Below are 26,976 nucleotides of genomic sequence, written 5' to 3' on the forward strand. Positions count from 1 at the left end.
TGAAGCATTCTGGGAAGAGGGTCCTGCAGGCAGCGTCACGGTGAAGCTTTCTGGGAAGAGAGTCCTGCAGGCAGCGTCACGGTGAAGCATTCTGGGAAGAGTGTCCTGCAGTCAGCGTCACGGTGAAGCATTCTGGGAAGAGTGTCCTGCAGTCAGCGTCACGGTGAAGCATTTTGGGAAGAGAGTCCTGCAGGCAGCGTCACGGTGAAGCATTCTGGGAAGAGTGTCCTGCAGTCAGCGTCACGGTGAAGCATTTTGGGAAGAGAGTCCTGCAGTTCCGTTTGTTGAACAAACAAGAGTGACATCACAGAACATCTTTAAGTTCATTGACTGGTAAGAAACTGCACTGAGGGACTACCTGTAAATTGCTTTAAGTTACAAAAGTACATCATTAAGCACCAGAAATAAATGAATGTCAGGAACAATATTATAACATAATGTCACAAAGCCAATGTCAGGCATGGGAGTGAGGTTACAGAAGGACAGTAAGTTTCAGACCATGACAAGGTACAGCCAGGGAACTCAGTGCCATGTGTTACACGACCTGCTGCATTTGGGAAATTGCAATCTGATGCTCACAAAACAAATGTCCATTTGGTGTGGCCATGGGAAACGTGGGGTACGATTTTATGGCATATTATCTCCCCCACCCCGCCGCCCCATCAGGGGGATTTATCACACTGTCTCTGATAATCCTTATGTTCCAGGACCCAGGCATCTGCTCCTATGATGCTGCAGCCTCTCTGCTCCTATGATGCTGCTTGGCCTGCTGTGTTCATCCAGCCCTGCACCTTGTTGCCTCTCTCACCAGCCGGTGGTGAATATGTGTATCCCAGACACAATGTCAGTCGAAGCTGCAGTTGGTCTTAACACCTCAGGGCTATGAAGGGAGAATTATCCATTGTTCTCACTTTCCTTCATTGGATGTGTGTGTGTGGTGTGTGTGTGTGTCACATATGACCAATAATGGTCTATTATCACACTGCACTCACTGCCCACTATCAGTACTTGCCACCACCAAGGCAACTACTAATGGGCAATAAATGCTGGCCCAAACAGGCACACTCATATCCCCAGAATGATTATAATAGATGCAGGGCTCCTGCTCCAGGGCCATGTTGAGTGAAGGCTTATTTTTTCTTCATTCATGGGATGTGGATGTCACTGGCTAAGCCAGCGTTCATTGCCCATCCCTAATTGTCCCTTGAACTGACTGTCGTGCGAGTAACATTTCAGAGGGTTGTTCAGAGTCAATAACGTTGCTATGGGTCTGGAGTCACATATTGACCAGACCAAGTATAACAGACTGGTTTCTCTCCTTGAGAGATATGTTCGTTAACTGGAAAATTATTGGTGATCATCGACTGGGTTTCAATGGTCACCATTGTGCATTGTAGAAGATTAGGAGGAGCATAGGTAAGGAGAATGGCAACGGCCTTTTCCTGAGGGAAGGGGAGTTCAAAACTAGGGGGCATATTTTTAAAGTGAGAGGAGCAAGATTTGAAAGGACCTTAGGGGCAACATTTTCACACAGAGGGTGGTTCGTATGTGGAAATGAGCAGCTACAGGCGGTGAGAATGAAGGTACAATTACAACACCTAAAATACATTTGGACAGGTACATGAATAGGAAAGGTTTCAATGGATACAGGCCAAATGCAGGCAAATGTGATGAGTTTACTTTGGGAAACTGGGTTTACATGGATCAGTTGGACCGAAGGGTCTGTTTCCGTGCCGTATAATTGAGTGATTCTATGAAATGCGAGAGGTTCACTGGGGATGTGAGGAAGAAAAACGTTTCACCCAGAGGGTGGAGGGACTCTGGAATGCACTGCCTGGGACGATAGTTGTGGCAGGAAACTTCACAACCATTAAAAATATACTTGGATCAGCAATTGGAATATCATAACATTCAAGGCTGTGGGCATAGTGGTGGAAATTGGGACTAGTGTAGGTATACTGTAGTATTTAACGGAACAGACTTGATGGGCTGAAGGGCCTTTTTTGTACTGAATGATTCGATGATTCTACATGCTGATGACATCATCACAGCATCTCAGCCTGTGACCTGAGAGTACAAAGCTCTCAGATTCCATGGAGCATGAGATCCTACGGGAAATAACCCTGCTCTGTGTAACCCAATCGCTCATGTTAGCCCAGACATTGACATGCCCGAGTGAGGTCATATTGTATATAATAGGAGCCTCATCCATTTTGAAGTTGCTGTACATAATAGTAGATCTTACACTTATTAATAACACAACGCCCACACCAAAATTCTTATTTTATAGGAGATAGCATAAACATCGCTGCATCAGGTAAAATACTTTGTTGGAGGCAAAACCAGAAACATACCTTTAAGCTCACTGTAAATAGAGCAATCACGTTGCTGCAATGCCTAACAGGAAAAGAGAAATGTTAAAAAAATGTTGTGGTCTAGAACATGAACACAATGGTGGCTCATTTAGAATTATTTCGCATTCTAACAACATTTACTGCTTATGGACAAAAGGGATTTCTCTCACTGGAACCTGATCCATTTTAACAGCCTCTTTCATTTATTAGTGTTGGCTCAATGGAAAAACATTTGTTTTTGAAACTGGAGATTTTGGATTGAAATCTGAGTCCCAACATTTGATCATACCATCCAGGCTGGTCCCTCAGTGCAGTGCAGAGGCAGTGCAGCAGTGTCAGCAGGACAGGCTTTTCAATGAGATATCAAACTGAAGCCCTGTTTTCACGATCAGGGGTACATCTGTTTGGAAGAAATATCTTTCCTCAAAGGGTTGCTAATCTTTGGAATTCTCTCCACTACAGAGTTGACGATGTTCCATCACTAAGAGCATTTTGGGTTGAAATGTAGAGACATCTTGTCTCTCTGAGAATTTCTGGGATATGAGGAGCAGATTGGAAAGTGGAATTGGGGCAGATGATCCACCAGGATTGTATTGAATTGTGGAGCAACTAGGAGGAGCTGTCGGCTTTACATTTGTTCCTTTCTCTTATGTTCTAATATTCTAAAGCAGCATTGTTCTCCCAGTAACCTTGCTGTGTTTAAATTGGTGCCTTTCTTTCTGGTAACAGTGACCACATTTCAAAAGGACTTCACTCGGTGTAAAGGCTCCCAGGCAATGCTGAGATTATGGGACGAGTGATATAAATGGAAAACGATCATTCTTTCCGAGAATTGTGGAATGCAGTGATGACCAAAGTTGCCCCTGAAGTTGGCAGAAACTGAGGAGGCCAGAGGATTGGGCATGAGGGAGGAAGGGATAGCACTGAGGTTGTCAGGCTGAGTGGAAGAGGATGAGACTTGAACTTGTGGGGTCCAGGTGGGGCTCAGGGGGTGGTGGTTTGACGCCGGGATTGGAAAACAACGAGATCAGAGAGTTCAGACAATAATATGGAACCTGAGCATGAAGATCCCTGTAATCAAATTGGGAATCCAGCGTGAAGGACAATCTGATTTGCTCAATCCTGAGTTCATTCTCACTGTTATTGATTGGTTGATACAGATTTCAGTCAGATGATGGAACCAATGGAATCTCAGAAAGAGAACTCTTTGGGAATAGGATGAATTTTATAAAACCCAGATGTTAATTGCAGTGCAAGATATTTACCATGTATGTGGAGTCGGAATTTGCTCGCGAATCTTTCACATTCCGTAATAAGAAGGAAACAAGAAAGGTTAGAAGATAGAATAATCCCTACAGTGTGGAAACAGGCCCATCGGCCCAACATGTCCACACCAACCCACATAGCATCCCACCCAGACACATCCCCCTAAAAACCACCTACTCCACTCATCCCTGAGCACTGTGGGGAATTTAGTATGGCCAAACCACCTAACCTACACATCTTTGGTCTGTGGGAGGAAACTGGAGCACCTGGAGAAAACCAACCCACAAATGGGGAGAATGTGCAAACTCCACAGAGGCAGTCACCTGAGGGTGGAATCAAACCTACAACTGTGGTATTGTGAGGCAGCAGTGCTAACCACTGAGCCACTGTGCCACACCATAATGTAGAGTTCTGGGATTTGTTCATCTGATGTCTCTCTATGCCAGGAAGTAATGGACGAGAGACACAACTGTCATGGAGTGGGAATCTTTTTATGATTTGTATTTTCAATTGTGGACTGAAATGGGAAATTATCTGTTTTGCAAAACAAGCATTGTTGAGGCAATGCTGCACTTTCTGAAATCAAGAAACCTGTTCCTCATTGTAAGTGCTGTTTACATAGTTGCCTGTTGGGGCAGCAGTGGGAGAGTGTCTACAGGCCAAATGGAATGGAGGGTGGACAGGGAGCGGCATGGGTGGATGGGAGTGATGGGGCAGGAGGGTACGTAAAAATGGCATTCCAACAAGCAAATCTCTCCGCCAGGACATTGGTCCCCCTCCAAATCAGGTGCAACATGTCGTTCATATACAGGTCTCTTCTAACTGAGGTGAAGCAAGATGGGGCAGAGGGAGGGGTGAGTGAGGAGACGTCTCAGGGAGCTGAACAACTATGGGAGTGTTGAAAAAAGTACAGAGAAGTTATTTGATCTGCACCAGCTTAGAACCTATCTCTTTTTTCTCTGCAGTAAACAGCACTTGGAGCCTGAAGAAACTCAGTTGATTTACTTTCAGTAGTTCCCGTAAACTGCATTTTTTAAGGAATAGTCACAGAGCTGCTATAAGTGTGAATCAATCAGAGAGCTGTTATAAGTATGAATTAGATCTCCTGTGCATTCAGTAAACAAGGGAAAGCATCTGGAGAAGGAAGATTGAGATGCAGCATCTGAGCAGCACAAGAATCATCTCAGAAAACCCTGTCGACAGGGAACTCTAAACTGTCTTCCCAGTCTTTCCCTCTGTCCATAACACCCATGTTTTTATCTGTCTATATCAGTCTATATGTGTGTAAGGGGGTCTGTGTAAAAGCTTATAAGTTTTAACTGATAGAGTTATATGTGAACAGTTCATCATTATTTCCATGCATTTAGATTCTATTTCTTTGTTATAAACAGGAACTCTTGTTAAGGAGAAAAGCCCTGTCCATGCTTTCTGACAATATGTGACTACAATACAGGGAAATGGGGGACTTGTGCGTAGTTTATAAAATCTTTAAATTTTGCGACAACTCCAGACACAGCTGGGCTCGATTTTCAGCGTGTTACCCCAGTCAGGTGGAACAAGGGGCTTAAGATAAAAGGTTGGCTGCACAGGAGACACTGATTTGAAATCATAAATTGACAATGACACCAGCTCTTCCCCTAGCCTGTTTCCTGTTCCGGGAACATGTACAGTAAAGTATGCCCTGTTGAAGGAGGGATTCTGTAAGCTCCAGGTATATGCTGGTCACCAGTTGCTGCCAATGACCCTGTGAGACAATGAGTAAAACATCACAAGTAGGCAGCTGAGATGTTGTTGAGAGCATTTCCGAATAAAGACCACATCTTTATAACGGTGTTTATTTTGGATTGTGGACCAAAATCGGATAAGGATATTGCTTTAAACCAAGGAAGGTATGGAAGGAGATGGAAAAGACTGGCACCAGGCTTTCTCTCCCACCATCTGGCTTCAGAATGTGTTAACATTCTGTGATTTAATCTGATCAAGCAGAGTCAGCATGGATTCATGAAAGGGAAATTGTGTCTGACTAATTCATTATAGTTTTTAGAGGAAATCCAACCAGAGTGGATTGATGGAACTAGTAATGTGTTTTATTGGGATTTACAGAAGACATTCTACAATGTATATTACAAAAGGATAAGTCATGAGATAACATCCCACGGTGGTAGAGATGTACTGGAGTGCACAGATAATTGGCAACAAAAACCAACCAGAAGTTGCTGGAAAAGCTCAGCAAGTCCAGCAGCATTTGTGAAGAGAAATTAAAGTCCGGTGACCTTTTCTCAGTACTGATGGTAGCTTAGAAAATGTCGGTTTAGATGAAAGGGTAGGGGAGGTTTAATGAATAAATGATAGGTAGGGATAGAGCCCAAAGAGAGAGAAGAACAGTTGAACAGACAAAGGAGTCGATAACAAAGCGTCTAGCAGGGTGAATAGCTATTAATGGAGACTGTTAGTGGCTAACAACAGGCAGTGTGTAATGGCAGACTATGAGATAACAACACCTGGCGTGTATGGTAGGGGTTTAGGACCTGGGAGAGTTGAACTTGATGCTGAGTCTGAAGGGCTGCAGGGTCCACAAGTGGAAAATGAGGTGTTGGTCTTTCAGATTGCACTGAGCTTCGCTGGAACACTGCAGCAAGCCTCAGACAGAGATGTCAGTCAGGGAACAGGCTGATGTGTTAAAGTGGCAGGCAATGGGAAGCTCAGGGAATTTTCTGAGGGCAGAACATATATATTCTGCGAAGCAGTCACCCAGTCTATGCTTCATTTCCCCAGTGTAGAGGAGACCACAACGTGAGCAGCGAATGCAGTAGACTAGATTGTGGGAAGTGCAGGTAAAGTTCTGCTTCACCTGGAATGAATGCTTGGGCCCTTGGATACTGAGGAGGGAGGAGGTAAATGGACAGGTGTTAATTTTCATTGCAGATAATCATGCTGTGGGGCTTTGAGGGGGTGTTAGGAGCGAAGGAAGAGTGGACCGAGGTGTCACAGAGAGAATCATCCTTGCAGAAGGCGGACAAGGGAGGGGAGGGGAATAACTGTCTGGTCGTGGCATCTTGCTGGAGGTGGCAGAAATGACAGCTGATTGTCTTCTGGATGTGGACGCTGGTGGGATGGTAGGTAAGGACAAGGGGGAGCCTATTGCTGCTGTGGGAGAGAAGAGAGGGGTGAGGGCAGAAGTGCAAGAGATAGGTAGGACCGGGTTGAGTGCCCTGTTGACAATGGTACTGGGGAATCTCGGGTAGAGAATTGGCTGATGGGCAGGAAATAGCGAATGATGATAGGGGTTATTCTCAGGTCGAGGATACATGGGGCCAGTGGGGTCCCACAGGGTTCAGAGCTGGGACCACAACTGTTTACAATTTATATTAATGACCGGGAAGAAGGAAGTGAATGTACTGTATCTAAATTTGCAGATGACACAAAAAGAAATGGAAAAGTCGGTTGTGGGAGGGATACTAACAGTTTACAGAGAGATAGGAACAGGATAAACAAGTTACCAAATGGAGTATAGTGTCAGAAAATATGAAGTTGATCCTTTTGGAATAGAATGTGAAAAAAAACAGAATATTATTTCAATGGCAGAAAGCTAGCATACAGGGGCAGCAAGTAATTGATTTTGAAGCCCGATGGATTCACCTTTGTGGGGATTTTAAACAAGTGGAACATTGGCCATTATTTCAAGGGGGTTGGAGTATAAGTTTGGTGAAGTCTTATTGCAACTGAACAAGGTGCTGCTGAGACAACATCTGGTGTACTGTGTGCTGTTTTGATCCCCTTATTTAAGAAAGGATATGATTTCATTGGAGGAAGTTCAGAGAAGGTGGACTCTGATGATTCCTGGTATGGACAGACTGTTTCATAAAGAAAGTCTAAACAGGTTGGGACTCTAGTCACTGGAGTTTAGAAGAATGAGAGGTGATCTCATTGAAACATTGAATCCTTACTATGTGGAAGCAGAATATTCAGCCCATTAAGTCCGCACCTCCAAAGAGCACCCTGCCCAGTTCAACACCATCCATGTAACCCCACATTTTTCATGGCTAAACCACCTGGCCTGCACATCCCTGGACACTTTAGCATGGCCATTTCACTTAACCTGCAAGTCAGTGGACTTGTACAACTATGAGAGGAACCAGGAGCAGCCAGAAGAAACCCACCCAGACACAGGGACAATGTGCAAACTCCACACAGACAGTCACCCGAGGGTGGAATCGACCCCAGGCCCCTCATGTTGTGAGGCAGCAATGCTAACCAGAGAGCCAACAGGCTGTCCATATAGGAGTCTTAAGCGGCTTGACAGGGTAAATGTTGAAAGAATGTTGCCCTCATGTGAGAGATTAGGACCATTTGGCAGACTCAGAGAATGAAGGGTCATCAATGGAACACTGAAAAGAGGAAGAGTTCCTTTTCTCACAGGGTTGTGAGTCTTTGGAACTTCTAGGATCAGACAGCTGTGGGGGCACAGTCCTTGTGTATATTTAAGGTTATGATGGATAATTCTCTATCAGTCGAGGAATCAAGGGCTACGGACAAAACATAGGAAAATGAACGTGGGAGTGTCGGATCGGTCATGATCCTATTGAATGATGGAGCAGTCCTGAGGGGTCACATGGTCCATTCCTGTTTCTACTACTTTTGTCCTTAAAGAGATTGGAGGACAATTTCTCTGGACTTGAGTCTATGTAATGGATAGTGATGAGCGGTCAGGTGAAACATTGTTTTATTGCATGTGTTAAGGTTATTCCAACTGTAATAAATATTTATTAACAGCTTGTTAGTTTTTCTCTCTTCTGCACATCATCTCACCATCTTGAAAACCCCCATTCGATCCCCTGTCAGCATTCATTGATCTCAGGAATGGTCCTGACAATACAATATACAGATAATATAGCTCCAGCTACACAAAAGCCTGGTTCGGCCACATCTGGAGTATTGTGTCCAGTTCTGGTCGCCTCATTACAGGAAAGATGTGGAAGCACTGGAAAAGGTGCAGAGGAGATTTACCAGGATGTTGCCTGGAATGGAGGGAAGGTCTTACGACGAAAGGTGGAGAGAGCTAGGGCTTTTCTCTTTAGAACGATGAAGGATGAGAGGTGACTTGATAGAGGTGTATAAAATGATCAGAGGTATAGATAGAGTGGACAGCCAGAGACTTTTTCCGAGGGTGGAGGTAGCTATTACGAGGGGGCATAGTTTTAAAGTGAGCGGAGGTAGATATATGGGAGACGTCAGAGGTAGGTTCTTTACTCAGAGAGTGGTAGGTGTGTGGAATGCATTGCCGGAGAGGGTAGTGGAGTCGGCCTCATTAGGAGCATTTAAGCGGCAATTAGATAGGCATGTGGATGATAGTATAAGGTAGGGGTGGAGGTTAGATAGACCTTAGGTTTAGGGTAAAAGTTTGGCACAACATCATGGGCCGAAAGGCCTGTACTGTGCTGTACTGTACTGTGTTCTATATTCTGTGTTCTATAACACCTTTACAAAGGTCTGTCTCTGTTGGCTGGTGGACTATAGGAGGCTGTTTCTGTGTCTGAAGGTCCATCCATTTTCAGGTCCATTCTTTACAGCATTGCCGTCCTGAGGGGCAGTTACAAGCTGTAGCTAAAAGCCCAGGGGGATCTTATCACCTTCATTCTATCAGCTGTGGGGTCACCATCTTTCAAGGTCAATTGTGTTCATCAGACAATGACCTGCTCAAACAGTTAGCTTATTAATCGCTTCAGGAATCCAATCGTGTAAAAGGGATATTTTGAACAGAGAGAAATTCTTGCCAAATGTTGTCATGATGATTGAATTAGTTTGCTTTCCTGTTTCATACACAGTGTTCTGGTCTTCACCAGGGCTCCTAAATAAATGCCACACATTAGATTTAGTGCACATTTACCACAGAACAACACTGTAATCTTCATAAAAACCGAAAGAACTGCGGATGCTGTAAATCAGGAACAAAAACAAAGTTGATGGAAAAGCTCAGCAGGTCTGGCAGCATCCGTGAAGGGCAAAATCAGAGTTAACATTTCAAGTTAACCCTTCCTCAGAACTGATGGTAGCTGGGAAAACATCAGTTTATATGCAGAAAATAGGGGAGAGGGATGGGGTTGGGAGTAAACGATAGGATTGAGCGTAAAGAGAGAGAAGAGCAGTTGGACGGACAACGGAGTTGATGACAATCAGGCTGGGAGGGTGAATAGTTGTTAATGGAGACTGTTAGTGACTAACAACAGGCTATGGGTTAACAAGGCCTGGTACATGGGGTAGGGGGCTGAGACATGGGAGAGTTTAGGCCCTAAAATTATTGAACTCAATATTGAGTCCGGAGGGCTGCAGGGTCCCCAAGCGGAAAATGAGATGTTGTTCTTCCAGCTTGCGTTGATCTTCACTGGAAAACTACAGTAAGCCAGAGAGAGAGATTGGCCAGGGAACAGGATGGTGCATTAAAGAAGCAGACAACCGGTAATGCAGGGTCTTTTTTACGAGCAGAACATAAATGTTCTGCGAAACGGTCACCCAGTCTACGCTTCGTTTCCCCAATGTAGAGGAGACCACTTTGTGAGCAGCGAACGCAGTAGATTAGATTCTGGGAAGTGCAGGTGAAGTGTTGCTTCACCTGGAAGGTATGTTTGGGCCCTTGGATACTGAGGACGGAGGAGGTAAATGGGCAGGTGTTGCACCTTCGCTGGTTACAGGGGAAGGTGCCGTGGGGCTGTGGTGGGGTGTTGGGGGTGAAGGAAGTGTGGACCAGGGTGTCCTGGAGAAAACGGTCCCTGCGGAATGCGGACTAGGGAGGGGAGGGGAATATGTGTCTGGTGGTGACATCTCGCTGGAGGTGGCAGAAATGGCGCCTGATGGTCTTCTGGATGTGGATGCTGGTGGGATGGTAGGTAAGGACAAGGGGAACCCAATCGCTGTTGCGGGAGGGAAGAGAGGGGGTGAGGGCAGAAGTGCGGGAGATCGGTTGGACCTGGTTGAGGGCCCTGTCGACCACAGAGCTGGGGAATCCTTGGTTGAGGCAGAAGGTGGACATTTCGGTGGCTCCCTTGTCGAGGTTGGCCTCATCTGAACACGTACAATGGAGACAGAGGAACTGAGAGAATGGGATGGAATCTTTACAGGAAGCAGGGTGTGACGATGTATCGTCCAGGTAGCTGTGGGAGTCAGTGGATTTATAGTGGACATTGGTGGCCAGTCTATCCCCAGAAATGGAAACAGAGATGTCGAGGGAGGGAAGGGAGAAGTCAGAGATAGACCAGGTGCAAGTGAGGGCAGGATGGACATTGGATTCTAAATCAATGAGCTTTTCCAATTCCAGACGAGAGAGTGAAGCAGCACCGATGATCTCACCAATGTATCAGTGAAAGAGCTGTGGGTGTGGGCTGGAAGAGGACTGTAAACTTCACTCTCTCAGTGCTGATGGACCTTAGACTTTTCACGATGGACTTTTGAGATCAGCTTAAAGACAAAAGGATGATCTAGAAACTTATATCATTTGCTAAAAAGAGCAGAATTTGTGTGAACAACAAAGGAAAGAATTTAACCAAAACCAGAGTGTATGCTAGGAAATTTGTCCAAGTTGTTGTTGTTTCCAACGGTGCAAGGGAGAAATTTATTTTAAAAAAAAAGCTTGCTGCACTTTCAGTTGGTTCTGATCGAGAAAATACTGAGGGAGAGAACTGCACTAACTCACTGGGATGCTGCCCAGGATGAGCATATACAAACGCAAGAAAAAACTTCAGAATACCTTTATTTCATTGCAAGAACATAGACTGCAGGGCTACGATCAAAGTATATAAAACACTTCAAAGGTGCAATGAATGAGACGAAAACAGACTATTGAAGGGATGAAGAATGAGGGGTCATAGATATAAAGTACAACAGAAAAGATTCAGTCCAGATGCTTGGGAAATCACTTCACCCACAGGGTGGGAAGGCACGAGTAGTCACTTCAGATTAATGGCAGGTGTAGAATTAATTTCAACATTCTGCATTCGGTTGGAGAGTGGTGTGAGAAACAAAGAGGATTGAATGGATGTGGGAACAGGGCAGGGAAATGTGATTTGTGATTTCTGCTGAAATGGAAGTCAAAGACCAGCACAGGCTGTTGGTCCGAGTGGTCTGGCACTTGCATGGTCTTCCCAGCAGGAGGCGCTGTGCTGCCAGTGAGCCACCAGCACTAAGGCAGACCCTGACACTGGGCTCGGTGGGTAATGATCCGGTACCTACTGGGGATCCTGCAGGTGATGTCTAATGCTTGACCTATTCAAAGTTTTCTGACTGTCACGAGCAGGTGCCTGTGGCCTGGCACTGGAGGGCGTATGATACCAGAGATGGAGTAATTGGCAGAGATTGGGCATCTGGACGTGTGGGATGGTCTCGACAGTCACTGATCCCCCATTTACAATGGGTCTTTACACTTCAGTGGGAATATCAGCACTCAATAAAAACAATCACCCCAATGTCAAAAATGAATAACTGCAGTGTCAGAATCGAATCCAAGATGAAATGGGATTTACCCTTGTGTGGAGTCCTTTAGTGATGAGCACAGTTTTTGTTTCCAAAGAAAAAGTATGAGCGGGATAATGGCAGATCACAACAGCAAAAAACAGAATGATGCCTTTGACTAAAATGGGATATGAAGCCAGGGAAGCCATGGGAATATTCTTCTGTAAAATATCAGAATGTTAGGCATGCAGTCAGAGCAATGTCCAAAATTGTCTGCAACAGTAATTTTGAGATCTTCAGGACAGTAACATCCGTCCTCACTCCCCAAAGCCTGCCCACTATCTACAAGGCACAAGTCCGGAGTGTGATGGAATACTCCCCACTTGCCTGGATGGTGCTGCTCCAGCAACACTCAGGAAGTTTGGTACCATCCAGGAAAATGTAGCCCTAATGACTGGCACCATAGCCACAAGCATCCAATCCCTACACCACTGACACCCTACTGTGTATTAACTACAAGATACACTGCTGAAATTCAGCAAAGTTCCTCAGACAGCACATCACAAACCCACATCCTCCTCCATCTAGAAGGATCAGGGCAGCAGATACATGTGAACAACTTCCCCTCCAAGCCATTCCCCATCATCCTTGGGAATGCCTGGCCTCATGACCATTCTGCCCTTCCACCGTGTTCTCCCTTCTCTGTTCACACCAGCATTCCCTCCCATTGCCTTACCAGTTACATTGAGCTGGCTCCCTGCTCCATAGATGTAGCTCCACACACTGCTGCAGTACACAGCACTATCATTGAGAGTCACATTCACAAGGCTCAGAATGTAACTGTTCCTGCTGACATTCCTGGAAACATGAACACGATCGTGGAAACCTGGGCCTTGCTGAGGGTGCCATTCACAAACTGGCTTATCACCCACTCCGTGTTGCTGCCAGGTCGCTGGTAGTGCCAGTGGACATCACTGTCATTCACACTGGCATTGTACATGGCACACTGGAACTCGACAGTTTCACCCTCTGGTACCTGGCTGACCACTGGATGCTGAATAAGGACTGGATCAGCCAATGGATCTGTTCATATCGAAGAGGAAAAATCTTGTAACGTGAATTGTAACATTTTGTAAAATCTCCTCCTTGTTAAATGATGATTTGCAGATGATGAACTGAAGCTTCTTGTGTGGATATTGCTGTTTGTGATTTGAGAGGGAATGATTTGAAACATATCCATCAGCAGAAAGCTTTCCAATTTGTTGCTTTGATTCATTTTGTGCAGGATCCTGTAACAGAATAAACTATCGAGAAAAGAATTTCACAATGTTCAAAGCTGACTGATTGAAGAGATCGAGCAGCCATTTGAAAAGTTTCATTCTCACCAAAAACCAAAAGGCAAAGGTTGAAAGTTTCAAACAGCCTGCATTTGATGCACCCTGACCACGCCCTCTCTGATTCACTGTTGCTACATCTGATTCTGTATCCAATGCAGGACATTGACAGTCAGGAATGGTGCTCATTTTAAGAGTCAGTGCAGACAAGATGGGTTGAATTGCCTCCTTCTACTCTTGCCTGGATGGGTACAGTTCCAACAGCATTCAAAAAGCACCATGCCATCCAGGACAAAGCAGTGTCACAACTAACACATTCAACATTCAAAAATGATAGAGTTTGTACCATCTACAAGATATCCTACTAAGGCTCCTCCAAAAGTAGCTTCTGAACCCAGAGACTCTTCCAACAGAACATACAAGGGGAGTAGATGCACGTGACACCACCTCCATCAGGTTCCCCTCCAAGGCTCTCACCATCCGGACTTGGAAATATGTCATGATCGTTCCTTCAGTGTCACTGGGTCAAATGTCCCAACACCAACTGGACCACAGCAGGTCAGGAAAGCACCTCACCATCACCTTCTCAAAACACAGAAAATAGGAGCAGGAGTAGGCCATTCAGCCATTGTGCCTGCACCACCATTCAACATGTTCATACAATCCCTACACTGTGGAACCAGGCTATTCAGCTCAACAAGTCCACACCTGAAGAGCATCTCACCACCATCACCCTCCCCCTCTCCACCTACTATCTCCCCGCAGTTCACATGGCTCATCCACCAAACCTACACATCCATGGACACTATGGGCAATTTTGCATGGTCAATCCACTAAACCTGTGGAATGAAACCCATTCAGGTACAGGGAGAATGTGCAAACTCCACACAGACAGTCACCCAAGGGTGAAATTGAACCTAGGTCCCTGGTTCTATGAGGCAGCAGTGCTATCCACTGAGTCACCATGCCACTGACCATCCAACTCAGTCCCCAATTCCCCATCTCTCACCAAAACCTTTGATCCTTTTTCCCCAATCAGAACTAAATTCAACTCATTCTTGAAATCATACAATGGTTTGGCCTCAGCTGTTTCCTGTGGCAGAGTATTCCACAGGCTCCCCACTCTCCGGGTGAAGACAATTCTTCTCAAGGGCCATTTGAGATGAACAACAAGTGCTGGCCCGGCCTGCGATGGACATGTCACAAGAATGAATGAAACAGAACCAGATAGAGACAGGAGAATGTTAAACACAACACTGAGAGAAAACAAGATGAAGAAGCAGAAAGGCAGGGAGAAGGGAAAGAGTTTGTGATTTAGGAACTAGTCCAAGAGGAGAAACAGTTTATTCTACCTGTGAGTAAAACAAGAGAAGGTAACTGTTTTATGTTAACATCAAGCTCTCTGCTTTCTCTTTACCAGAGGAATTTAATGCATTCTGCTCTCCAATAAATCCTTATGGATGAGTTTGCTGTGTCAGATTTATTAAAGGTAAACAGGACTTACCTATTACAGTCAGCGGGGTTCCATTCCCACTGATACCTCCCCACACTTTATAGTAATAGACCCCAGTGTCATTGGGCTACACGTTTGTGATGGTCAGAATGAACTTGTTATTGGAGGAGTCTCTGGAAGACTGGAATCGCTCAGTGAATTCTGGGCTCCATTGTGGGAAGTTCCTCACATCATGTGTTAAAACCCAATCCATGTTGTTCCCCGGTTGCTCCCGGTGCCAGTGAACGTTGGTGTGTGTCACTGCAGCATTCCTCAAGGTGCACTGTAACTGGGCAGTGTGACCCTCAGTGACACGTTCCAGGATCGGAGACTGGAGAAGGACTGGGGCATTTGCACCTGGCAGATAAAGATACTGAATTAATCAATTCTGAGGAAAGTCACTGGACCAGAAACATTAACTCTAATTTCTCTCTGCAGATGCTGCCAGATCTGCTGAGCTTTTCCAGCATTTTCTGTTTTTGTTTCCAGTATCTTCAGTCCTTTTGTTTTTTTATGAATAAATCTACAACAGTCTGAAGTTTTTGAAGGGCTCCAATTTAGAGTTGAAAAGAAAGGACAGATTGTAAGAGTAGGTTTAATCTTCAAATTAAACAAGACATTTTAGACCATAAGGCCACAGGATATAGGAGCAGAATTTGGCCATTCTGCCCATTGAGCCTGCTCTGCCATTTGACCATGGCTGACACGTTTCTCAAGCCCATTCTCCTGCCTTTAGCCTGTAATCTTTACTCATCGGGAACTCATCTATCTCTGTCTTAAATACACTCAATGACTTGGCCTCCACAGCTCTCTGCAGCAACGTGTTCCACAGATTCATCTCCCTGAAGCTGAACAAATTCCTCCTCATCTCAGGACTAAAGGGTCATGCATTCACTCCGAGGCTGTGCCCTCAGGTCCTAGTCTCTCCTATTAGAGGAAACATCTTCTCCATGTCCACTCTATCAGGGTCTCTCAGTATTCAGAGATAATAGGAACTGCAGATGCTGGAGAATCTGAGACAACAAGACCCTTCTAGGCCCAAAATGTCAGCCTTCCTGCTCCTATGATGCTGCTTGGCCTGCTGTGTTCATCCAGCTCTACACCTTGTTGTTTCAGATTCTCCAGCATCTGCAGTTCCTACTATCTCTAATACAATTTTAACCCCACTGCGAAGCCTCTTCTAAGGATGCCTAGCCTGAAGAAGTCATCCTCTCAGTATTCAGTCTGTTTCAATCAGATTCCACCTCATCCTTCTAATCTCCATCAAGTACAGAGCCAAAGGCCTCAACTGCTCCTCAAATGACAAGCCCTTCATCCCCGGGACCATTATGGATAACCCCTCCAACACCAGCTCATCCTGTCTTAGAGTCAATTTGTAGAAATAAAGAGCTGGACAATCAGTGAAAAAACTGTTTTAATCAATTCAGAACACTCGAGGTTCGGAGACTTCAGTCTCAAAAGGAAAGCCATTTCCTTCAGCTTCAAATCAAGCAGGTAAACCAATAAAGATTTATGAGACAATCAATCAAGTCAATCACTGATGCTGCCCAATGGTCCTGTTTGATTTTCTGCAGGGTTAATGGAGGGGAAAATATTCATTGGAGATATTAACGGAGATTAAAAAATGGGAGGAATATACTAAATTGATTTCTGACTGTGTTGTGACTAGATCACAGGTTCACGGAGTTAGAGTCGTAGAACAAGGAATCTATGAGACGTTGATTTGGATTGGAATTTCTGCGATCAGAATCAATTTTCAAAAATGTAACAGAAAAGAATGAAGGTAAAGACAATGTGGCTGATATGTTCAGAAAATCTTCTTAAACAGAAATGCAATGAATGGATGCTGAATCGAGAAAGCTTTACTAAAACGCCTCCTCAGAAATGCAATTGGAAACAATCCCTGAGTGTTATTGCTTGAACGACATAGTGTTAATGTGGAAATAGAGTCTGCCCGAAGTACCGGGCCATGAGGAATGGACAGTGGTCCATCGGTTGGTCACTCCATCTGAGGATCAGAATGAAATTTTACAAATTAGCTCATGAAATTCCAACGGCAGATCATTTATGGACGAGGAACACACAGCCTAAATTTATTAAAACACTTATATTGTTCAGAATTATATAAAGATGTTAAGTTTTATCAGACAAACTGCTCCATTGCAGGACTAACATTCAATTAAAGCTTCACCATTAATTCAGATCATAGCTTTTGAAGAGCCGTTTAGCAGGGTCTGAATAGATTGTGTAGGAGCCCAAACTAAAATCAGGAATGGTAACCAATGGGTCACTGCAGTGGTTCAAAAAGGCAGCTCAGCACCACCTTCTCAAGGGCAATTGAGGATGGGCAATAAATGCAGGCCCAGCCAGTGACACCCACAAACAGATCTCCAATTCATTCATTGGGCAAGGGGTATTTGCTCTAAGTGATTGTCATATAAACCCTACTTACTGGTGATATTGAGCAGGCTTCCTCTCCGATTAATCCTTCCCCAGACTGAGCAATAATAGACCCCAGTGTCCCTGGGCTGCACATTTGTGATGGTCAGAATGAAGCTGTAACTGGAGGAGTCTCTGGAAGGCTGGAATCAATCAGTGAATCCTGGAGTCCGTTGTATGTTGTTCTTCATGTCATGTGTTATAACGTGTTTCATAATATTCCCTGGTTGCTCCCAGTACCAGTGAACATTGGTGCGTGTCACTGCAGCATTCCTCATGGTGCACTGTAACTGGGCAGTGTGACCCTCAGCATCATGTTCCAGGCTCGGAGACTGGAGAAGGACTGGACCAGAGATACCTTTATGGCAAAAGATAACAAGAAATTTATCTCCACAAGAACAGATTCTCTGTACTGCCATATTGAAAGGATCTGACAGGGTGATAGGAGTTTTGAGTTAAACAGAGAAAACAGGTGGTTGCACTAAACCATTGAGCTGCTTATGGGACTGATTCAGATCATACAAAATCCATCAATATAAAGATAAATATTTAAATAAACAATGTGTAAGATAATAGTTCTTAATTCTCTTCAGAATCTCATCAAAATTTTGGACCCACCAGTTTCTTCTGCAGAACTACCAAAATTCACATTCACCTCCACCGAAATGGACAAGAGCAGTAGACACGTTATGGGAACACAACAGTGAAGTATATTCGAAATTATGTGATGAAGCTACAGCAATAACAAGGGTTAAATTTACAAATGCTATTGCAAAAAGCTGACTTGCAGGTGAGGTCGAGACTATGGAGATCAGTTCGCAGCAGATTTGGAAATATGTGCCTGACAGACTGTTAGCTAGTTCTTGTGGTTAGAGTGTGGGGACTAGTTTCATGAACCTACCGGAGTACTTCATGGGAAGATATCACGGAATAGATTGACAGAAGATACTGACCACTATTTGTGGTTTTGGGGAGGATCAAGTGAAAAATGTATAAGAAACACGATTAAAGCTATTGCTGCAGAGGTCTCAACTTGCAACTATGTAGCCCATATGTGAGGAGAAATAAAGCCAGATATTTGAAAAGATCGCAGAGTCATTACTTATATCATAGGAACCCAACATACCCCCACTGCAAGTTCCCCTCCAAGCTTAACATCCTGACTTGGGAATATATAATGGTTTATTCAGTGTCGCTGAGTCAAAATCCTGGAATTCCCTCCCTGTGGGGATTGTGGGTTAACCTACAGCACATGGACTGCAGCAGATCAGGAAGGCAGTTCACTTGCAGGAATGACCACTAATATAATCATAAAAAACACTTCTCATAAGGCACCACACATTAGGCTACTTCATAAGATGAGAGTCCTCGGTGTTGGAGGTCTTATGGATAGAGGATTGGCTGACTAAGCAATGACAGAGAGTTGGGATAAAGGTGGTATTTTCATGGTGTAAATTTTCAAATTAAACTGCCCATTCTGAGATCACTTATTTCTTAACAGTCTTAAACTGTCATCTTTCATTTAAAGGAACTGTTTTATACACCTAACATCCACCAGGACTCTGAATTGAAACAATAAGGCTTTCCAAACAATATGTCTTTCACCCAAACAGAAAACAATCCAATTCCACAGACCTGAAATCATTCTGATGATTTCAATGCCTATTTAGTTTGCTCATAAAATCTCTCCCAATGCAGACAAAGTCCCATTCGCACTCCAACAACTGTTTCTGTCAGATTGATACTTTAGAAATAAATCACAACTTCAGAAATTTTGACATGTAAATCTTCAAATCCCATCATAGACAGAAATCAAAACATATGTACCATGAATTCAGAATCTAAATTCCAAACTAAATGATATTAAAATCATATAGAAACTACACATTCACATCACAGTGTTTAGACTCTAATGGGAGGAGTCCATGAGTAATCAAACCCCATTTAACCAGGAGCCACATTAAACGTGTCACTGAATCAACAATACAGCCAATTTGCCTCTCTTCTGTCCTCCGATCCAAAGTACTTGGTAGGTTGGTTCATGACGTCAAAAACAACTTATTTATTATCAGTAAGACATATTATTGAAAAAGCAGAAATAATGATCAGGAATTACATTTCTATTTGGGATTAAACCATATTCATTAACCTCAAACTTACACTCATTCACAGACAAGGCAACATGGCTCTGCAGAAAGAGTTTGGGCTGTTTGTTAAAGAAAAGGTCTCAAAGAAAGACCATCCCAGTGGGGCAAGGAAATCACAACAGAAGGCAGAATGTGTTGACCTCTCAGAGTTCCTTCAACTTTTTGTCAATGAGGCTGATTCCTGAAAGATATACAATGATGAGAGATCTTCTCACCATCTTTCAGATTCCGATGGGAAATAATTTGAAAACCTGATGTTGGAAGCTTTATCTTTACAAATCCTTCATGAAGAGATCTTATCAGCATTTCCCATGTATTTTACTGACTGAGAGGGACGACTCATGCAGCTGGTCCTGATAGAAGTTTCCTTCCCCTTTTATCAGAAGAGACAGAACTTTTTTCACTGCTTTTGGTCAGCTGGACAATTTTGCTTCAGCTGTTCTCCTTTCGCTCTGTGAAAGCACACAGCAACTTGAGCCAAGAAACTGTTGCTAGGCCATATTGAAAATCAGTCAGTCCAGCAACTTAGCAATAAAACCCAGTTCTTATCTTTTCTTAACATCCTTCATTGATTCAAAGTTAATTTGAATTTTGTAAAACACAATGCATTTTGATCTTTCAGATTCAAGTGATCATGCGATAAACCCTCTTCAACCAAGAAATGTCCAAACAGTTCAATAAACCAGGATCTCATGGTCTATACATTTTTTTGTTATCCTAATATGGGTTTCAATTCAATGTTTTTTTTTTCTACAGACTCTAAAGGGTGGTTCTCATGTTTCCTTCGAAATGTGATGACTATTTTCAGCTAAAGAGTAGACTCCCAGCTGTCTGCTCCTGCACACCCGTTAGAATCGCACTTTTAAATAAAATTGTTTCCACTGCTCTTATTTCCCCATCCAACCTGAGTACCTTCACATCTCTCTGCATTACATCTGATCTGCTATTGGTTGCCCCCTCCCACACAATGGGGCAAGTAGAAGAGAAAGCCCCAGGAACTACCTGAGCCAGGATGGAGACTGAAGCCAGGCTCTCAGCAATGGTCAAAACGAAGCTCCAGCGAATTATGTCGGAAACTCCCAGAATACTACGATCACTCTTTCCTAGTCACATGACACAGATGGCTGGAGGGAAAATGTAGAATAATGACTCTATCTCAGCTTCAATCCCAGTTTCAGCTGTGGGAGCTCATGGAGACCAAGTTTTTCCCCTTGCCCTGTGCTCGAAGTGGAGTAGTTCCCAGTGGTTCCCTTTAACCTGGATCAAAAAAAAATTGTCTCTTGAATGGACAGAGATGTGTGTGCCCCTTTGTGCTCTGTGGTTCATTCCCAATCCCTGGGAGATTCCCTTCAGATGTGGCACCTCACAGAGCAATCTCCCTGACTCTGCACATCCAGCCCAATGGCACTGACACTCTTGTGAGTCGAATGGAACTAATATCCCTCAGTTTCCACGATAACGCTGTGTACTTCCCACAAAATCCTCCTCCAATGTCACAAAAAATCCCCTTAACCATACCCCCGACGCCCCACCAACATTGAACCTGAGCTCAGCTTCCACCCCACAAGTGAATCCATCCCTGAGATCACTCTCCATCACCTCCTCAGTCTTATTAATGACAAACTTATCTCTAATTCATCCGTTGGGCAAGAGGTTATTGCTGGAGGAGATTGTCATATAAACTCTACTTACTGTCTACAATGAGCTGGCTTCCTCCACCAGGGACACCTCCCGAAAACTCACAGTAATAGACCGCAGTGTCACTGGGCTGCACGTTTGTGATGGTCAGAATGAAGCTGTTTTTGGAGGGGTCTCGGGATGGCTGGAATCGCTCAGTGAATCCTGAGTGTGATCGTATGAAATCCGTTGTGTTATGTGTCAAAATCCACTCTCTCCTTCTTCCTGGTCGCTCCCGGTATCAGTGAACATCGGTGTGTGTCACTGCGGCGTTCCTCACGGTGCACTGTAACCGGGCAGTGTGACCCTCAGCGACTCGTTCCAGGATCGGAGACTGGAGAAGGATAGGGGCATTTGCACCTTCAAAATAAAAAAAAAATCAATAAATGAACAGCAGTCTGATTGATCTAAACTCACTCCAGGATTTAAACGGACCCTCCCAGCAGTCTGAGTCCCACATTAAAGGGAGGGAATAAGTCGTCAGACTGAACCAGTTGTGATCGTTTGATCCTGATTGATATCCTGGCTCTCAGTCACTGTGTGCTGAGAACAGCAATGCAAAGGTTCTCAGGTAGCAGACCCACAACCACTTCCAGCTAGAAGGACAAGGGTGGCAGATACATGGGAAAACCATCCCCTGCAATTTCCCCTCAAAGCCACTCACCATCCAGATTTGGAAATACATCACCGTTCCTTCAGTGAATTCCCTCCCTAAGGGCATTGTGGATCAACCTACTTCACACAGACTGTAGTGGTTGATGACGGCGCTCACTACCACCTTCTCAAGGGGCAACTAGGGACAGGCAACAAATGCTGGACCAGCCAGTGACTTCCATGTCCAACGAGAGAATAAAAAATATCACCCAATTAAACATCGTGAGTGAGTAACACCACCCACTGGAGGCAATGCAAACAATAAAAAAGGGAACAAAAAGGTAGGGAAGGTGAGAGGTGTGAATTTAAAATGGTGTTGGAGTGGGAGATAATGCACTCCAGCAGCCACTGTGATTACCTCTTTCTAAATACCTGGAAGATGCTAATGAACATCAGGTCCTCCCTCTCCATAGATAGTTTGGGAGTTTTATATAGACAGAGGCTACTTTCTGGCACTACCTTCTCATCACAACCTACCAACAGTTCCTCCAAGCAGCTTTCTCATTGGAGCTACCTGACATTGGACTCTGAGGCAAGGGGGAAGGAAGCAATTCGAGTGCGCCTACCATCGGCGGTTAGACTTCGGAGAAGATCCTGTCCATGATCACTTGTCATCACAAACCTCTTGGACTGGGGTCATGTCCCACAGTTTGAAAGCCCCAGTCCAGCCCTGACAAGTGCATAAACTTGATATTCCAACAGTCCCAAAAATGACAAGTACCTAAATCCCAACATATTTAATACCATCAATTGTGCAGCTAATCGGATCACTGCCCTTTTAGATATCTGTTAAACTTGGCTATAAAGGTCAGTTCCAAATCTGTGGATGGCACAAAACTTGGAAAGGTAGCAAACAGTGAAGAGGTCATTATGTTACTCCTCAGTGGGCAGTGCACTGGAAATTAAATCCAGCCATTCCCTGAATTAACAGAAACATAAAATTACAGTCAGCAAGATGTTAATTCTGAACTACTAGGGCATAACTAAACTGCCTTCGTAACCTTTCTTATTCAGCCATCAATTAATACCAATAATTTGCATATTCTACGCTTATGTTTAAGAACTGCTTTGATTCTAAGGTTAATAAATAATTGTAGGATGTTCAATAAAGCCCATTTACTAATTATTTCACAGCTCAATATTGAATTACTGTTGTTGGATTTCTTTGGCGATTTACAAGAAAGGTGTTAGACAAATTATTATTGCAAACTTGTTGGCATAAAACAGTTTGTAAACATCACGTCATTATTGGTTAGATGTGTAAATTGACATTAAGTACATATGGATAGAAAGTATCAACTGTAGCAGTTCAAGGAGGAAGCTCAGCATCACCTTCTCAAGGGTAGTTAGGGACAAGCAATAAATGCTGGGCCCAGCCAGTGACGCCCACGCCCCATGAGTAAATGAAAGAAATTCTGGGAGCCCCAATAAAAAGACCCCTGGCCCTGAATTCTCCCTTGTGAACTCATGTTTCCCAGTTGGCCACTGAGCCACTTCACAGTGCATGGAGGGGCTCAGCTGTGCGGATGTCTCCAAATTGTCATGGTCATTGACCATCCAAACAAGCCGCAACATTCCCGGAGATGGGCAGCCCCTGTTAGGAGTCTCCGAAGTGGAAATTCTCCATCGAAGCTCTGGAATGAGGTTGTTTCACACTGCAGCCACCCCCACCCCCACAATAGACGATGATGGTGATTCACAGACTCCCAGCTGGCTAGTGGTTGCCAACGCCTTGAGGGATACGTGCTCCCAGTGTACAAGGGACACCGCAGACCCTTATTCATTTATTTAAGGGGTTGCTTTGAAATTGCACCAGGCTCCCAATCTTTGGGCACTCAGTGAGGAGGAGGTTGGGAAGATCTGAGGATCTCCTCATGATTATCCTCCTCGATCTGCCCACAGTGGGCACTAACAGGACCAGCAAGCAGGTACTGGTCAGGCTATTGACCCCAACTGCCTGCTTCCCTTCCCTAGTTTATCTGTGCCCAACAACCCGAGGAGAAGAAACACAAAATGTCCTGTGGTATGATTGAGGCTGTGACAACACAGTGTGGAGCTGGAGGAACACAGCAGGCCAGGCAGCATCAGAGGAGCAGGAAAGTTGATGCTTCAGGTCGGGACCCTTCTTCAGAAATGGGGGAGGGGGAAGGGAGCTGGGAAATAAATAAAGAGAGGAGGGGTGGGGCTGGGGAAGTTAGGTGGGATGATGAAAGGTGAGTGCAGGTAGGGAGTGGTAGGGATTGGTCTGTGGGATCGTTGAGGTGGATAGGTGGGAGAGAAGATGGACAGGTTGCGTCAGGTCAAGGAGGTGGGGATGAGAGGGAGGTTTGGACATGGGATGAGGCTGGGGGTGGGGAGATTTTGAAACTGGTGAATTCTATATTAAGGCCATCGGGCTGTGGGTTCCTGAGGCAGAATATGAGGTGCTGCTCCTCCAGTTCCCAGGTGGCATCATTGTGACACTGGAGGAGCCCCAGGATGGACATGTCCCCCAAGGAGAGGAAGGGGGAGTTAAAATGGTTGGCGACTGGAAGGTGTTGTCGTTTGTTGTGTACAGAGCGCAGATGCTCAATGAAATGGTCCCGAGTCTGCACTACTGATGTAGAGGAGGCCACATCGGGAGGAATGGATACAGTAGACCAGGCTGGAGGATGTACAGGTGAACCCCTGTTGGATACGGAAAGATTGTCTGGGGCCTTGGATGGAGGTGAGCAGGGAGGTGTGGGGGCAAGTGCAGCACTTCCTGTGGTTGCAGGGAAAGGTGCTGGGCATGGTGGGGCTAGTGGGGAGAATGGAGCAGACGAGGGAGTCGCGAACAGAGCGGTCCCTACAAAAGGCAGATAGGAGTGAGGAGGGAAATATCTCTTTGGTTATGGGGTTGGATTGTAGGTGGCGGAAGTGGCGGAGAATGGATAAAATATGAAACCTGACATATTGGGCTCTTGTGGAGAATTGGTAGTATCAGGGCCTCTGTCGTGAGAGGCCTGAGTTCAAGTCCCAACTGCTCTGGAAGTATGTAACAACATTTCTGAACAGGTTAATTAGAGAATAATTATGCAGAGACATGGGTGGAGAGAGTGGCATGTTAACAATGTTACTGATCAGTAACGTCCCAGAGTAATGCCCTGGTGCATTGAGTCAAATCTCGGTGGGACAACTCTGTGATTATACTGTGGCTTTAAGAATGCATTTCATTCTGTGTTTTTTTTTGAACAGAGGCTTTGAGCCGTAGGTGAGCTGTCTCTCCCAAGCCAATAAACAACCTGTGGATCTCTCCCCCACTGCAATTCCCTGGTAATGTCCGTCTTCTCTCCACCTATCTGCTCCTCTATCCACCTTCCATCATCGCTTCCCCCTCACTCTATTTCTTTCAGAGTCCCCTTCCCCTCCCCCATTTCTGAAGAAGGGTCCAGACCTGAAACGTCAGCTTTCCTGCTCCTTTGATGCTGCCTGGCCTGCTGTGTTCCTCCTCTTGTTATAACAGCCTGTGAAGCTTTGGATTTTTTTTAAAGTTTGAACAATAGCTCCCACAGAACCAGGGTTTTAGGTTAGCTTTCAGCAGTTGGTGGGGTTTTGAAATTGGCTGTGGAAACTCTAACATCTGTCTCTCTGTTACAGCTAAAAGCTTGGGTTCTCTTCCTGCTGCTAAAATTACACGTGAAACAATGTATTTTACTGACTTTGCTTTTGCCAAGAGTGTGTTTATGTGATATTACTATATTGGATCAGTTACTGTTTAGTAGTTAAATAATCTATTATTTTGAAAAGTTTTGGTTTGAGATTATTTCAGGGTCTGTTTCCCTGCTGTATGACTGTATGAAGGTTAAGAATAAAGTGTCTTTTGCTTAAAGCTGTGTTGTCTTACCAATCAAATCACATGGAACACAACATCTCACTCTCCCCTTTAAATAAGATACAAGTTAGGGTCTATCTCCTTATTATAGTTGAAGGGGATTTGGTCTGGTCCACAATAAATGAGAGACTTTTATCAGGATCAAAATCTCTAATTCCAAATTGGGTTTAGGATTATTGGACTCAAAGACAGTGAGTGGTGAGCACTGGTGATTTTTTTTTTAATTTCGGGTGTTACATTCAGTTGGTTCCTGCCTTCTGTAATAATACCTCTTTCAGTCACTGAGAGCTGGATTGATAACAGATCCCTGCACTGTTACAATTCTGTGGTCCCACAGTAAAGACTAGTTTTGTGTTCTTTCTTCAAAGACTGGCTCTGAGAAGTGCAATAATGTTTTTGAGAAGATTTGTAACTCAGGTTGTGGGTGAGGTTGTAGATTTGCTCGCTGAGCTGGTGTGTTTGTTTGCAAATGTTTCGTCACTCTGTTGGGCAACATTGTCAGTGCGCCTCCGGTGAAGCATTGGTGATCTGTCCCACCTATCGGTTTGCTGGGGTGGCTGGCATCACTTCTGTTTCTGTTTTTCAATGGTTTGTATATCAGGCCCTATTCAATGTGTTTGTGATGGAGTTCCAGTTGGAATGCCAGGCCTCCAGGAATTCCCTGACATGTATCTGTTTGGCTCGTGCTATTATGAATGTGCTCTCCCAGTCGAATTCGTGTTCTTCTTTGTCCGTGTGTATCAAGACCAGTGAGAATTGGTCGTGTCTCTTGGTGGCTAGTTGGTGTTTGTGTATCCTTATTGTCAGTTTTCTTCCAGTTTGACCTATGTAATGTTTCTCATAGCCCTTGCATGGTATTTTGTATATTACATTAGTTGTATTGGTTGTGGGTATGGGATTCTTCACGTTCGTTAGTAGCTGTCACAGGGCGGTTGTTGGTTTGTGGTCCACCCTGATATCTAGGGGCCTGAGTAGTCTTGTCATCATCTCTGATCTGTCTCTGATGTACAGTTAGGGTGACTAGTGTGTCTGGCCGTGTTGTGTCTTCTTGTTGTGGTCTGTCTCGGAGGTAATGGCGGATTGTGCTTTTCGGGTATCCATTCCTTTTAAAAACTCCGTATAAATGCTCCTGTTCTGCTTTGTGCAATTCCAGGTTGCTGCAGTGTATTGCAGCCTGTCTGAATAATGTCCTGATGCAGCTCCATTTATGGGTGGTTGCTGGAGGAGTTAAGTAAGTATCTGGTCGGTATATGCTGCCTTTCTGCATATGCTAGCCTGAAGTTCCCCGTTGTACTTACTTTCTACCATCGTGTCTAAG

At 44.6% G+C, this 26,976-nt stretch overlaps 1 protein-coding gene across 1 annotated transcript in view; it reads right to left on the bottom strand.

Moving 5' to 3' along the window:
* LOC109924926 (basement membrane-specific heparan sulfate proteoglycan core protein-like) overlaps positions 1-26,966 on the bottom strand; it is an 83,052-nt gene extending 56,086 nt beyond the window's left edge. Inside the window, 7 exon segments of the mRNA XM_048601399.1 lie at positions 12,799-12,951; positions 12,954-13,145; positions 14,901-15,245; positions 17,341-17,685; positions 21,167-21,383; positions 21,432-21,511; positions 26,957-26,966. Of these exon segments, the coding sequence (XP_048457356.1) occupies positions 12,799-12,951; positions 12,954-13,145; positions 14,901-15,245; positions 17,341-17,685; positions 21,167-21,383; positions 21,432-21,511; positions 26,957-26,966 (1,342 nt within the window).
* Positions 26,967-26,976: the final 10 nt, after the last annotated feature.

This window comes from Rhincodon typus, chromosome 9 (assembly GCF_021869965.1).
Source record: "Rhincodon typus isolate 14 chromosome 9, sRhiTyp1.1, whole genome shotgun sequence".
NCBI classification, from domain to species: Eukaryota; Metazoa; Chordata; class Chondrichthyes; order Orectolobiformes; family Rhincodontidae; genus Rhincodon; species Rhincodon typus.